The sequence below is a fragment of the Schistocerca cancellata genome, chromosome 5, assembly GCF_023864275.1.
Source record: "Schistocerca cancellata isolate TAMUIC-IGC-003103 chromosome 5, iqSchCanc2.1, whole genome shotgun sequence".
Classification (NCBI taxonomy): domain Eukaryota; kingdom Metazoa; phylum Arthropoda; class Insecta; order Orthoptera; family Acrididae; genus Schistocerca; species Schistocerca cancellata.
The window spans coordinates 448,354,040-448,369,150 of record NC_064630.1 but is presented as its reverse complement, the minus strand read 5'-3'; the positions used below and the strand labels follow the sequence as shown (position 1 = coordinate 448,369,150).

The 15,111-nt window shown below is 43.8% G+C and overlaps 1 protein-coding gene across 1 annotated transcript in view; it reads left to right on the top strand.

Moving 5' to 3' along the window:
• LOC126188597 (uncharacterized) overlaps positions 1-15,111 on the top strand; it is a 720,334-nt gene that overhangs the window by 614,879 nt on the left and 90,344 nt on the right. Inside the window, exon 3 of the mRNA XM_049930199.1 lies at positions 14,669-14,883. Coding sequence (XP_049786156.1) covers positions 14,669-14,883 — 215 coding nt within the window. The remainder of the gene's footprint in view (positions 1-14,668; positions 14,884-15,111) is intronic.

The following is a 15,111-nucleotide window of genomic DNA, read 5'->3' as shown; positions in this document are numbered from 1 at the left end:
AAATAATACAGTGATCTTTCGCAAATAATATATGATTTGTACGGTATTTAGTTCGTAGTAAGTCACCCTTTTGTTTATGTAGTATTGTCTTGTAGTTTCCGCGCGGTCTGAGGCGTCTTGTCACTCACGGTCCGCGCGGTTCCCCCCATGGGAGGTTCGAGTCCTCCCTCGGGCATGGGAGTCTGTGTCGTGCTTAGCATGAGTTAGTTAGATTAAGTAGAGTGTAAACTTAGGGACCTCAGCAGTATGGTCCCATAAAAACTTACGAAAAGGTTTAAAATTTATCTAGTAGTTTGTTCAATAATTTTTCAGTTGCACAATCTGCATAACGTAGGAAGTGTAGCCTTCGACCAGCACCGCAATGAATACTACACTTTCTTGCTTGCCACAGAAACTTCTCTATCATGAGGACGAAGCTGGCGGTATACAAAAAAATGGCTCTGAGCACTATGGGACTTAACATCTACGGTCATCAGTCCACTAGAACATAAAACTACTTAAACCTAACTAACCTAAGGACATCACACAACACCCAGTCATCGGCGGTATACAGTGGAAAGTGTAGAGACTATTGATACTGAAGTTGGTCATACCATTTTGGCAATATCCACATTGCACTTAAACAGTACTTTATCACATCCGGATGAGTCTAGTGAACCGGGCACCAACCGATCGATCTACGTAGCCACACCCCTTGAGTAAAATTAAAAGCGGCAGCGATAGCCAACAAGCACCAACACTTGAATAGAATGGAGCAACAACAGCACTGAAAAGGAAGAAGGATTTAACATTTTGTGAAAGTGTTATCTTCACAGTAAGGACAAGATACTAATACCAGATAGATAAATGGTCATTTGATCGATTTGTCGAATTCCGTCGACATAAAGAGCACGTGTCAACGAAAATACGGCAGCTATGGGCTGCAGGTGTGGCGCTTCAGTATAAGACAAGCACTGATGTTTGCTGCATCATTATCTTCGGCGAACAATTTCAAATCGGAATATGTAATTCATCAACAGTACTTCACGAATAACGCCTGACAGGAGGCAGAAAATATCGACGATGTATAGTGACTGTAACCGTTTTGCATCACTCAGCCGGCGTCACTTACTACGGGATCTGATCGTGATTAGGTGGTCAGCACCGACCCGACACGATGTGCGTCGAACGAATATTCGAGGCAAGTTATAAAAAATAAATGGCTCTGAGCACTTCGGGACTTACCTTCCGAGGTCATCAGTACCCTAGAACTTAGAACTACTTAAACCTAACTAACCTATGGACAACACACGTATCCATGCCCGAGGCAGGATTCAAACCTGCAACCGTAGCGGTCGCGCGGTTTCAGACTATAGCGCCTAGAACCCGTAGGCCACTCCGGCCTTCCGGCCGCGGTGGCCGTGCGGTTCTGGCGCTGCAGTCGGGAACCGCGGGACTGATACGGTCGCAGGTTCGAATCTTGCCTCGAGCATGTGTGTGATGTCCTTAGGTGAGTTAGGTTTAAGTAGTTCTAAGTTCTAGGGGACTTATGACCAAAGATGTTGAGTCCCATAGTGCTCAGAGCCATTTGAACCACTCCGGCCACGCGCACGATATCACATAACGGAGAAAAATGAAGCGTTGTCGCAGTTACTCCTATATGTAAAGTACCTCAGTCGTTCACGTGCAATATTCCATCACAGTATCCGGAAAGTTATCTTACGCCTACAAGAAACCAGTGAAAACTTTGGTTCTAGTAGTTAAAAATACTCCAAACCCGCAAAACTGACGAATTTCATTTACAAAACATGTCCTGAGAACGTTTTAAAGCCATATGTTGCTAATAACAAATTTTCTCTGATATTTGATTCCTGTAGTGGACAAACTAATACCACAATGTAGGACAGCATATTTGCAGATGAGCGTCAATCGAGTTGCACAGTAAAAGTAATACCACCAAACTTGTCTGAGATATGTGACGTTTATTTTTACCGACAGGTCAAAAATCTTGATTTCGAGATTTAAAAATTGCAACGTGCTTCTGGAAACCCAGATGAAATCGTACGGTCACGCGATAACGATTCATAGCGTAGTTTATTATCAATTTTCAGCGCCGAATTTTCGGGCAGTTTAGTCGTATGCATGTGCTCATCAGCATTAACTCACGAAAAAGAAATATTTTAAAATGTAAACCAAGTATGTTTTCCACCGAAACTTCGGAAGGAACGATGTACTTATACTAGCGCGAATATTACTATCATTAGATTTTCTTGATGGCGTGTGTGTATTTTCTTTGAATCTTTATACTTGTATAACTCGTACCATACTTTTATTACTATTATTGGACGCGGTCGTGTCGGCAGGGGGAGGGGTGATACGGAAGTAGTAGGCTGTAAGTTGGAAATTTGGACTGGACGGGACGCATGCACTAACAGCCGCTCGCGTTAAAGGGGAAGTCCGTGATAGAGTCACGGTTCAGCACATATTTTCCGTTGCCGCCACTGAATTATTTCAGGGCTCTCATGCGGCTGACGTCAGTATTTCTCTTTCATCATGTACCATACTTTTTATTGCTGGAAGAAAATTGAGGACATGTAACAGAATGGGTGAACTAGCCATTGTGAAGTGACCAGGATTAAAAATTTTATTCGTTACTGAACCAAGACGACTGAGGAATTTATTTGCCTACCTTCTCATTACTACTTACTGAGTTACTTACCTTAGTAATCTTCCTGTTTTTACCAACTTCGTTGCGGGAAAACTACAAACAAGTTGTTCCATATGCACAAATAAAAATAGTTATCCACTACATAATTTGTTACGTCACTGAGTGGAGAAAGTTCCAGCATCATGCCAGAGGGATCTTAGTTTGTGTTTCTAAAGGCGCTTTCGTGGTGCATGCATTCATCTCCCATTACAGGAGGATGCAGCCCAGTAACCCTACAAGACCACATGCCACAGAGACTCTGAAGATGAGGAGTAGATAAGTCAAACTTCCCTCTAAGTCAAATTGACTCGAAGTCTCATTTACTAGAAAGACGGGAACAATAATAATAATTAAGAGAAAATGTATGCTGTCTTCACGATACAAGATGGACTGATTATGTTTCTATAGTATTTATATAGTTGACTTACGGTGCAATACCATCAGTATTTTATAATGTCGTGATCTCCTTCCACAACCAGTGACTTCAAGCGGTTTCTGGTGCGCTAGTGATTACGCAACGCAGACAGCTTGGATCGTGTGAATTTAGTTCAAAGACGACCACTAGCTGATCGAAACCAATCACGGCATCGTTTTGTGTTCATGTGAATCTGCCGTAAAAAAAACTAAATAAATGTTGCAGGATGTAACATCACCTAGTACTACGCGCAGAAATTTTAAAGATGATTATATTTATCGGAAACGACTCCGCTCTCCCATTGCTCCTAAAACACTTCCTTTCCCCCTACAGTCCCTATTTCCTGTGAGGACGAAAACATGACCACGGGATATGAGATTAACACAGAACAACATTAGTTTTCGCAAGTGATAGAGCACAACCTTTGAACCGAAATGATGCGACAGCCATCCGTGACAGGGCTTCGTTCGAACGAAAGAATGTACATAGAAGGTAAAGCATAGATTTATGCATAGACTTATTAGACATTTTAACAGAAATTTAGTCGCCCTGATCTGTCTTGTCCTTGATCCTTACTTATCATAGAGACATGAACTGCGAAGCAGTGTAGATACAATAATGTGAGACGTCAGCAATGGAACCTTGCTTCAAGAGTCTAAGCAGTACATGCGGAAGTAAAAGTAAAAATGATTTACGTGCATGTCATTTCCACATCTCGTCGCAAATTTGTTTGGTGTACTTCACTGTTACTGCCAGGTCCTAGTGCTATAATTTGCAAGCATCTATCTCCCAATCAACCTTTAATTCGATTGTTGCTTGTTTTCTTCGACCACGGATAAAGTACACAATCGTTTAATATCTCTAAAATTGCAAAGAAATCTGGTATTAAATATTACGAATCTTGTCCAAACGTTGAACTCCTCACATGGTGTAACTGAGACACCTATAGAAACACGAGGAAAATGAGTTGGAACTAGCACTTGACGTATCTTGAATTCCACTGGCCAGCAGGAAACCACTGAATTTAAGACAAGTTACGTGTATCCACAGGACATGTGGCCTGTAATTGAAGAAAGTGTCCTGATGATCTCTCCATTGGCAAAAGTTTCCGGAATAATCCCCATTCGGATCTCCCAACGAAAGGATAACGTTCTACCAGTCGGGGCGTGGAATGTCTGAAGCTTGAACGTGGTAGGGAAACTAGAAAATCTGTGAAGCGAAATCCAAAGGTACAATATACACTCCTGGAAATTGAAATAAGAACACCGTGAATTCATTGTCCCAGGAAGGGGAAACTTTATTGACACATTCCTGGGGTCAGATACATCACATGATCACACTGACAGAACCACAGGCACATAGACACAGGCAACAGAGCATGCACAATGTCGGCACTAGTACAGTGTATATCCACCTTTCGCAGCAATGCAGGCTGCTATTCTCCCATGGAGACGACCGTAGAGATGCTGGATGTAGTTCTGTGGAACGGCTTGCCATGCCATTTCCACCTGGCGCCTCAGTTGGACCAGCGTTCGTGCTGGACGTGCAGACCGCGTGAGACGACGCTTCATCCAGTCCCAAACGTGCTCAATGGGGGACAGATCCGGAGATGTTACTGGCCAGGGTAGTTGACTTACACCTTCTAGAGCACGTTGGGTGGCACGGGATACATGCGGACGTGCATTGTCCTGTTGGAACAGCAAGTTCCCTTGCCGGTCTAGGAATGGTAGAACGAAGGGTTCGATGACGGTTTGGATGTACGGTGCACTATTCAGTGTCCCCTCGACGATCACCAGTGGTGTACGGCCAGTGTAGGAGATCGCTCCCCACACCATGATGCCGGGTGTTGGCCCTGTGTGCCTCGGTCGTATGCAGTCCTGATTGTGGCGCTCACCTGCACGGCGCCAAACACGCATACGACCATCATTGGCACCAACGCAGAAGCGACTCTCATCGCTGAAGACGACACATCTCCATTCGTCCCTCCATTCACGCCTGTCGCGACACCACTGGAGGCGGGCTGCACGATGTTGGGGCGTGAGCGGAAGACGGCCTAACGGTGTGCGGGACCGTAGCCCAGCTTCATGGAGACGGTTGCGAATGGTCCTCGCCGATACCCCAGGAGCAACAGTGTCCCTAATTTGCTGGGAAGTGGCGGTGCGGTACCCTACGGCACTGCGTAGGATCCTACGGTCTTGGCGTGCATCCGTGCGTCGCTGCGGTCCGGTCCCAGGTCGACGGGCACGTGCACCTTCCGCCGACCACTGGCGACAACATCGATGTACTGTGGAGACCTCACGCCCCACGTGTTGAGCAATTTGGCGGTACGTCCACCCGGCCTCCCGCATGCCCACTATACGCCCTCGCTCAAAGTCCGTCAACTGCACATACGGTTCACGTCCACGCTGTCGCGGCATGCTACCAGTGTTAAAGACTGCGATGGAGCTCCGTATGCCACGGCAAACTGGCTGACACTGACGGCGGCGGTGCACAAATGCTGCGCAGCTAGCGCCATTCGACGGCCAACACCGCGGTTCCTGGTGTGTCCGCTGTGCCGTGCGTGTGATCATTGCTTGTACAGCCCTCTCGCAGTGTCCAGAGCAAGTATGGTGGGTCTGACACACCGGTGTCAATGTGTTCTTTCTTCCATTTCCAGGAGTGTACGTACAGTAGTGGTCAGTGAAGTTTAATGGAAAGAAGACCAGCATTTCTGGTCAGATGAGTATAGGGTAATATCAGCAGCAGCAGAAAATGGTATATCGGGGAGTAGGATTCGCTATGAATAGGAATATAGGACAGATAGTGAACGGTGAACAGTTCACTGAAAGCGCTGTTCGTATCAGAATCGGCAGCAAATTAGCACCGACAACGATAGTTCAGGTATAAATGCCGACGTCGCAAGCTGAAAATGAAGAGATACAGAAAGTGTATGAGGATATTGAAAGGGTAATAGAATACGTAAAGGGAGATGAAAATTTATTAGTCATGCGGGACTGGAATGCAGTTGCAGGGGAAGGAGTATAAGAAACAAGGAATGAGAGGGTAGAGAGACTAAATGAGTTCTGTAATATACTTCAGCTGGTAATAGCGAACTCTTAGTTGAACACACTGGACTCGCATTCGGGAGGATGACGGTTCAATCCCGTCTCCGGCCATCCTGATTTAGGTTTTCCGTGATTTCCCTAAGTCGCTTCAGGCAAATGCCGGGATGGTTCCTGTGAAAGGGCACGGCCGATTTCCTTCCCCATCCTTTCTTCACCCGAGCTTGCGCTCAGTCTCTAATGACCTCGTTGTCGACGGGACGTTAAACACTAATCTCCTCCTCCTCCTCCTCCTCTTAGTTGAAGAATCACAAGAGGAGGAGGTATACTTGGAAAATGGTGGGTCATAAGGGAAGATTTCCGTTGGATTACATCACATTCAGACAGAGATTCCGAAATCAGATACTGTATTTTAAGGCGTACCCAAGAGCAGATACAGACTCAGATCACAATGTAGTAGTGAGGAAGAATAGGCCGAAGTTTAAGACATTAGTAAGGAAGAGTCAATACGCAAAGATTTGGGCTACCGACGGACTAAGGAACGACGAGATATGCTTGAAGACCTCTAAGGCTACAAAGCAATAAGCAATAACTCAATAGATAGTACGGGTGAAGAGGAATGGACATCTCTAAAAACGGCCATCACAGAAGGTGGAAAGGAAAACTGCGAAGTAACCATGAGTAACAGAAGAAATGCTTTAGTTGACTGATGACAGGAGGAAGTATAAAAATGTTCCGGGAAACTCAGGAATACTGAATTACAAGTCGCCGAGGAGTAAAATAAACAGGAAGTGCAGGGAAACTAGAAAAATGTGAAGAGATCGGGAAAGAAATGATTGTCGGAAGGACAGAGTCAGCATTCAGGAAAGTCAAACAACCATCGATCACATTAAAAGCAAGAGGGTGTGTGTGTGTGTGGGGGGGGGGGGGGGGTAACACTAAGAGTGCAACGGAAATTCCATTGTTAAATGCAGAGGAGATGGCGGATAGGTGGGAAATATACATTGAAAGACTGAGGGGCAAGATATGTCTGATGTGAAAAAAGAGGAAACAATAGTCGATTAAGAAGAGATAGGGCATCCAGTATTTGAATCAGAATTTAAAAGAGCTTTCGAGGACTTAAGATCAAGTAAGGCAGAAGGGATGGACAACATTCCACCAGAATTTCTAACATCATTGGCAGAAGTGGCAAAAAAAAAACGATTATTCACGATGGTGTGTAGAATGTATCTGAAACGCCCGGTAAATCGCGCAGGGCTAACATAATTAGGATTGTGGAAAGGGCCAAGTGAGTTGCTGCCGGATTCATTTCACAATTGTAATTTGTTATCATTTATTTCACAAATAAACTTTTGACAGAATTATATTTGCTTCGCCGCTGAAGGCCTCCAAACAGATGCTTTAGAATATGTTCAATTTTGAAAAGACATGACACACTGTTAAATTTACGAATAAGATAAATCGTATTTATCTATGAGATGAGCATGCGGAGCGGCTGAAGGCTGCCGGATTATATCTTCAAAATTCCAGATATGCTATGTTGATTACTGGAGGTAGAACGCTACAATGTTTTAAGATGTTAACAGGGCTGATGGCCCACAAGGCGCACAGAAAGAAATAAACGAACGCAATAAGATAGCTTAAGGCCCCAAAGCACAGCATTGTATGATAGTGAAACATGGCCTGTGAGACAATCGGAACATATGAGAATCCAAACGTTTGAGATGTGATGCTGCTGACTAATGTTGAGAATTAGGTGGACTGATAAAGTAAGGAATGAGGGTGTTCTGCGCATAATCAGAGAGGAAAGGAATATATGGAAAACATTGATAAGGAGAAGGTACAGGATGGTAGGACATCTGTTAAGTCTTGAGGGAATGACTTCCATGATATTAAAGAGAGACGTAGAGGGCAGGAACTGTAGAGGAAAACAGAGATTTGAATACATCCAGCAAATAATTGAGGACGTATGTTGGAAGTCGTACTGTGAGATGAAGAGGTTGGCACAGGAAAGGAAGTCATGGCGGGCCGCATCAAACCAGTCAGAAGATTGATGACCCAAAAAGAAGATTTTTTTTTGACTTGGAGAATCAAACTATCCGTTATAAAATGTTGTTTCTCTGGGTGAATTTTTACTACAATGAAAACAAATGATGGAGCAGTACAATGAGGCGTTGCTAGGTTAATGTGAACATGATTCCGTACTTTTAGTTATTAGGTACAGTTTTTGTGTATGACCTGCCCCCTAAAAGATAAAAATCCGTAAGTCGGCACAGTCTCTGTTTATATCTACTGTACACTAATAAAATTGCTTCCTTCTTTTGTAAACAGTTTAGTGTGCTGCATCGAAACCAGTAAATTAATGAGCTAAGAAATGAAATAGACTTTTTCTCCTGCTGTTCAGTCTATATATCGAAAAAGCAACAGTGAAAATAACGGGAATGTTCAGGATTTCTATTAAAATTGCTGTTGAAAGGATATCAATGACAAGTGAAAGTGGTGAAAGTCGATAGCAACTGCAAAACCTGTTCATCGGAAAGACCAGTCTAATGAGTATACACCACGGATTGTGAATAACCCGAATAAAAACGAAATTTATGAGTGGCTAAAATGAGAATCGAGATACGCTCGACATCGGAGTCGGCGACGACGAAGCAGACAATTAGACGGAATTATACTGCCTTCGAAACAATATATCCCGTGATGGACGGGGCATGGAGGACATAAAAAGCGTACTAGCACAGGCAAAAATTACATTTCCGGCCAAAATAAGTATATTTGTAACAGACATAGTCTTTAGTTTTAGAAAGATTACGTATCTTGATAAATTTCTGAGATTCTACGTTTGGAGCACAGCATTTTATGGTTGTGTAGTGAATCATGCCTTTGGGAGTACTGTACAAAAATGAAGTGGGACCATTTGAGACGTGGTGCTATATAACGATTCTGGAAATTAGGTAAGATAAGAAATGGTGAGATTTTCCGCAGAATCAGTGAGGGGAAGAACATATAGAGAACACTGACAAGATGGGAGAACAGGATGATAAGACCTGTGTTAATATATAAAGGAGTAACTTCCATGGGGCTGGAGGGAGCTGTAAAGTGGAAAAAAAAACATAGTGCAAGACGGACGGTAGTATAAAATAGAGACTGGGAGGACGCTGGATTACTCTGAGATGCTGAGGTTGGCAGTCGTTGGATTACCGTAGCTATTGTTCGTTGTGGTACTACTGGAAGCATCGGCAGTATGTAAAGTGTTAATGGACGTTATGCTATTAAGTGCCGTATTTTTCAGATTAGTGAGATGCATAATAGATATAATGGTTCATCTTCATTTCGGTTCTAGTATGGGTCTTGTCAGGACTCGCAGTCATCGTAAGGTGGACGAGTTAGAGGCATTTCATGCATTGTGTAAACGTGATGTTGTATGTAGAAGTGTAAATTTTCTAGGTTATAATGTTACGTAAAATCCGTCTTGATTGAAAAAAAAATTGCAATCAAGACGGATTTTAAGTAACATTATAAAATCACTGATTGCTGTTATCCCATAAGACATTATGTCTGTTTTTGCACAATTTTGTAGGTGATGTGACTTTGTATTATCACAAAGAAGTTGTGATCTTGAAAAACAAACTACATATTGATCTTGCCAAAAGACGAGCAGCGATTCTTTGTGCTGCAGCTCTCAGGGTCACCCTGGGATGATCTCCGCTGAGGCAACCCTGTGCATCTCCGTGAGTCGGGACCCATAATTTGCCCATACGCCAAACACTGGACCGTATAGTAGTGTCGTTTGTGTATTTGTGGTCTTCTCCCGCCGCGACCATCGAATGTCGGAACAATGATTGATCGCTAGTCATATACGTATTAGAACATCACGTAAAAACGATACTAGTATGCACTCAGCTTGCAGAAACAGGGAGTTGAACAGGGGAATGAAATTGAATAGTTATTAAATGAGTAATAAACGTAATATATCATTTTAAACTGAGTAACAGCGTTTACGAAAATAAATTGCGGTGGCCTGTTCCGTGGGAAAGGTAACACCTTTGCAAGTCAGTAGGTCACCCCGATATTTTATTTATGAATAGCTGTTTCTCGTCACGACCTGCATCATAAAAGATACAGCAATCTATGTTTCACTGTTATTATTACTACTATCCACAGTACATCAATAAAATTCTTTCCTTCTTCGATAAATTGTCTAATTTACAGCTCTGAAGCCGGTTATTTAATGCACTAACAAAGGAAACACACACTCACTGGGTCAGTGATTCTTCACGCAATTTGAATACGTGCTTAACTGTATCAAACAGCGGTCTAGTACAACGCACTTCTCAATCGTTTTCGGGAAACCAAGGTTCAAAGTATTACGATTGTATCGAATACCGTAGGATGGTGTCGGAAGTGGTGTTAGTGGGACTAGCTAAGGCAGCATGTATAAAGTCTGCCATTATTTACCGATGCCATAATACGTGGCTCACAAGCACACACTAGTCAGAATAGGTGTAGCTAGAGATGACCTCACTGATACACATTCATATACAGTTTACGTTATAGTAACAAGGAACTATGACTAAATAAATACTCTATCGATATACTCACGTGTGTTTTAAAATACAGGCACAGTGTAGCTCGATACGGCTTCACAGCGATATGCGAATAAACTTGTCAAAAAACATGTAAAAACCAAAGCAGCCTATTATCGCATATGCACTCCTAGACAGAAAATCGTAAGAAATATGCAGCAATAATTAATCATCAGAATGGGACCAGAAATCGATGGATGTTTGTGCAAGTGCAAAAAAAAAAATGCCGGCCTCGGTGGCCGAGCGGTTCTATGCGCTTCAGTCCGGAACCGCGCAACTGCTACGGTCGCAGGTTCGAATCCTGCGTCGTGCATGGATGTGTGTGATGTCCTTAGGTGGCTCTGAGCACTATGGGACTTAACTTCTGAGGTCATCAGTCCCCTACAAGTTATAACTACTTACATATAACTAACCTAAGGACATTACACACACCCATGCCCGAGGTAGGATTCGAACCTGCGACCGTAGCAGTCGCGCGGTTCCAGACTGTAGCGCCTAGAACCGCTCGGCCACCCCACCCGGCGATGTCCTTAGGTTAGTTAGGTTTAAATAGTTCTAAGTTCTCAGATGTTAAGTCCCATAATACTCAGAGCCATTTGGCCAGACAAACAAATGATTACAATTGCTTAAAATATGTCGTAGTTTATTGAAGAGAGAGAGAAAAAACTTCAGAAATTGAACAAATCAGTAACGCGTTGGCCCACCTCTGGACCTTATACAAGCGTCCGCCGCTCGTGGTCTCGCGGTAGCGTTCTCGCTTCCCGAGCACGGGGTCCCGGGTTCGATTCCCGGCGGGGTCAGGGATTTTCACCTGCCTCGAGATGACTGGGTGTTTGTGTTGTCCTCATCATTTCATCATCATCCAGGAAAGTGGCGAAATTGGACTGAGCAAAGATTGGGTAATTGTACGGGCGCTGATAACCACGCAGTTGAGCGCCCCACAAACCAAACATCATCACCATCATCACCTTATACAAGCAGCTGTTCTGCAGGACATTGATTCACGCAGTTGTTGGTTGTCCTCCTGTCCGTTTGGCACGTTAGATCGTCAGAGTGCGGAGCAGGTTGGAGGGACCTGCCCGTAATGCTCAAAGCACAGGGGCCATTTTATAAAAAGAAATAGCATCCCAAACCATCATTCCTAGTTGTTGAGCCGTACGGTGGACGTCGGTCGAGTTGGTGTCGCACCACTGTTGGAGCGCATCCAGACACGTTTTCGCATCCTTTGGGACTCAGTGCGAAGAGGGAACCGTTACTGAAAACAATTCTTTTCCCCTCAATGAGATTCCAGGCCGAAGACGTGTCTCGAGACGCACTGGACAGCAGCTGGGTAGTATCCTGTCTGTCGCCCACCATACGGCCCAACAACTGGGAATGATGGTCTGGAGTGCGATTTCTTTTTCATAGCAGGTCCGCTTTGGTTGTCATCGGCGTCACCCTCACAGCACGGCGGTTCCTCGACGATATTCTGCGCCCTGTGTAGATGCCGTTCATGGGAAGCAATCCTGAGCTTACAGTGCAAATTGTGAGAGTTTCTATTGACTGTCGTCGTGCCTACCAAACCCTCCTTTGGCCAGCAAGGTCGCCGGATCTCTCCTTAACTGAGAACGTTAGGAGCGTTACGGGTAGCGACCTCCAACCATATAGCGATTTTCACAAGCCAACGTCCCAGTTTGACAGAATTTGGCACGATATAACTCAGGAGGGCATACAACAACTGTATAAATCAAAGGCAAGCTGAATAACTTGTTGAATAAGGGCCACAAGTGGACGAAAGATTTATTGACTTGCTTAGTTTCCGAATCTCTTTTCATTTAATAAATCACTTAGTTTTTTTGAAATTGTATTCATTCGTTTGTTTGTGCATTTACATCACATCTACCGGTGTCCATCTCATACGGATAGTTCTTTCGCGGTGTGGGGTTTTAGAATGTATTTTTTTCATTCAATGAGCGGGTCCCATCGTTTGATCATTATTAGAGTAACCTATCTCCTCGAACGTTGTTTACGATTTTGTCATTTTCTCATAGTATGTGGCGATAACTAGTTATGACCAAAAAAATGTATTTACCCCTTTTATTAAATACAAGGAAACATACAAATCCGATTACGAGCGTAATCGAAACAGATCACCGAATAAAATAAATTTTTTCGCTCCTGGATTGGTTTGCTTTTCACATATTTCCAAACAATGAATCTCTTTACCTTCAAGACAAGCATGTCACACGTCACCATCACTGGAGAATAAATGAGCATTTTCCCTTGATTATATGTCGATTATTCCACGCTGGTTGTATCGCTATGATTCACATTAATATTGAGGCACAAAGGAATTGAAGACATTTTCTTTTTATCTTAATTCATGGAGGATGGTTCTAGGCGCTACAGTCTGGAATCGCGTGACCGCTACGATCGCAGGTTCGAATTCTGCCTCAGGCATGGATGTGTATGATGTCCTTAGGTTAGTTAGGTTTAAGTAGTCCTAAGTTCTAGGGGACTGATGACCTCAGAAGTTAAGTCCCATAGTGCTCAGAGCCATTTCAACCATTTAGGATGTTGTCTAGGCTTTTGGATATCTGCGGAAGACCAGGCGCCACATGTATTACTATTGTAGTTTTTTTTCAAAACAAAAAAAATTGTTATTCATTGAAGCGATACAGGTTTTGGATGGCCGGTTATAGCAAAAAAATCGGGATGAGTGCGAGTGGGACTCTTCCACCGCGGTTAAGTACAAACTTAATTATGTGTATAGGTAGATCATCCATGCCGGTAATCGAGAATAGGGACGATTTTTGCCCGTTCTCGATGTAAGTACTGGCATAACATCACTGTCGGGAATTCCAAAACTTTCGAGAATATTTTATGTTTTAGGTTAAAATTTTTATGTAATTTCACATTCAGTCATTTATAATTTTTCATATATTTTATTACTTTTCGAGTTATATTAAAAAGTAATACTAACTGGCAATTGGAGATGCTTTGAATTATTGTGCTCCTTTCCGTCTTGCGATTATTGGTAAGGTTTGTTTGTTGGTAAGGTTTGACGGAAAACTCAAGAGATGGGAACGGTACATACAGTCCTAGGGCTATTCTACGTAAATTTATAAATGTCAAATTATTCTGTATGGCACTTCTATCTATATTTTAAGTGCTATCGGAACCTCACCCCAAGCAATGGATGTACAATCCTTCATATGTTCACAGTATTGCTTTTCTTCGGAATGTTGCAAATGTTGCACGTATCTTAGGCACAGACTGTCAATGGCCAAAGAGTATTTTTTATGTGATGTAATTCCAGTTCACAATTTTCCGATTTTTTATTTTACTTGTACTGTCAAATCTTGCTTCTTGTCAAATTTCGTGAGTCTATGTCAGCTGGAATTACCCCATAGAGTTTGCTGAGTGATTTCGCGAGTATCAAAATATGTAATATAAATGACAGTATCTTTGATTTTTTACAAGATATGTGTACCCGTTATTGAGGAAAAAAGGGTCTTAACTGTTGGATAGATTGACGGACAGACAGAAGGACAACAAAGTTGTCCTATAAGGCTAACGATTTCATATACTGAGGTTCGCAACCTTAAAGAGGAGGACACTCAGACGCAGTATGAGCATAATTCTCGTATGCTACTCAATAAAGGCTCGTAAAACTTTCAACCTCGACTTTTTTCCTGAAATGCTTGAGAAGTACATCGAACTGCAGCTGTGTGAAAAGCGTTCATAATCGATGACAAGTTGTGTGTATGCTTCCCTTGCAATAGATGCCAATGAGACAGCACCAAAGTAGCAGCTATATCGCAAGGATGTTGGTCGCACAGTGAGGTTTCCCCATCAGTGCCGGAGCCGCTGGAGCTCCGCCCGGGCACAGCACCAGCGACCGCTGCTGCGTCACCGTAAGTTCCTGCAACTGACAGGCGGCTGTTGCCTGTTGCAGCTACGACGCGCGCGGCAAGTTCTCGCAGGAGACGGAGCACTGGAAGCAGCGGCACGTGCTGGGCGAGCGCGCCAGCTTCGAGACGGCGGGCGGCGGCGCCACAGCGGCGCTCACCTTCCGGCGCGTCGTCGAGCGCGACCAGGGCGTCTACCGCTGCCGCGTCGACTTCCGGCTGTCGCCGTCGCGCAACACCCGCCTACACCTCACCGTCGTCGGTGAGTATCTCCCGCAAATACCTAACGAAAGTAGCCGTCCTCCCAACGCTTGATCAGTATCGCCCTACGTCCTACGTCTACAGATATATCATATCAAACTTTCTGACAGATTGAAACTGTGTGCCGGATAGAGACTCGAACTGGAGACTTTTGCCTTCACGGGGAATGCTCCTCCGACTGAGCTATTCACAGCTTTAATACTGCCAGTACCTCGTCTACTAAAGCTCC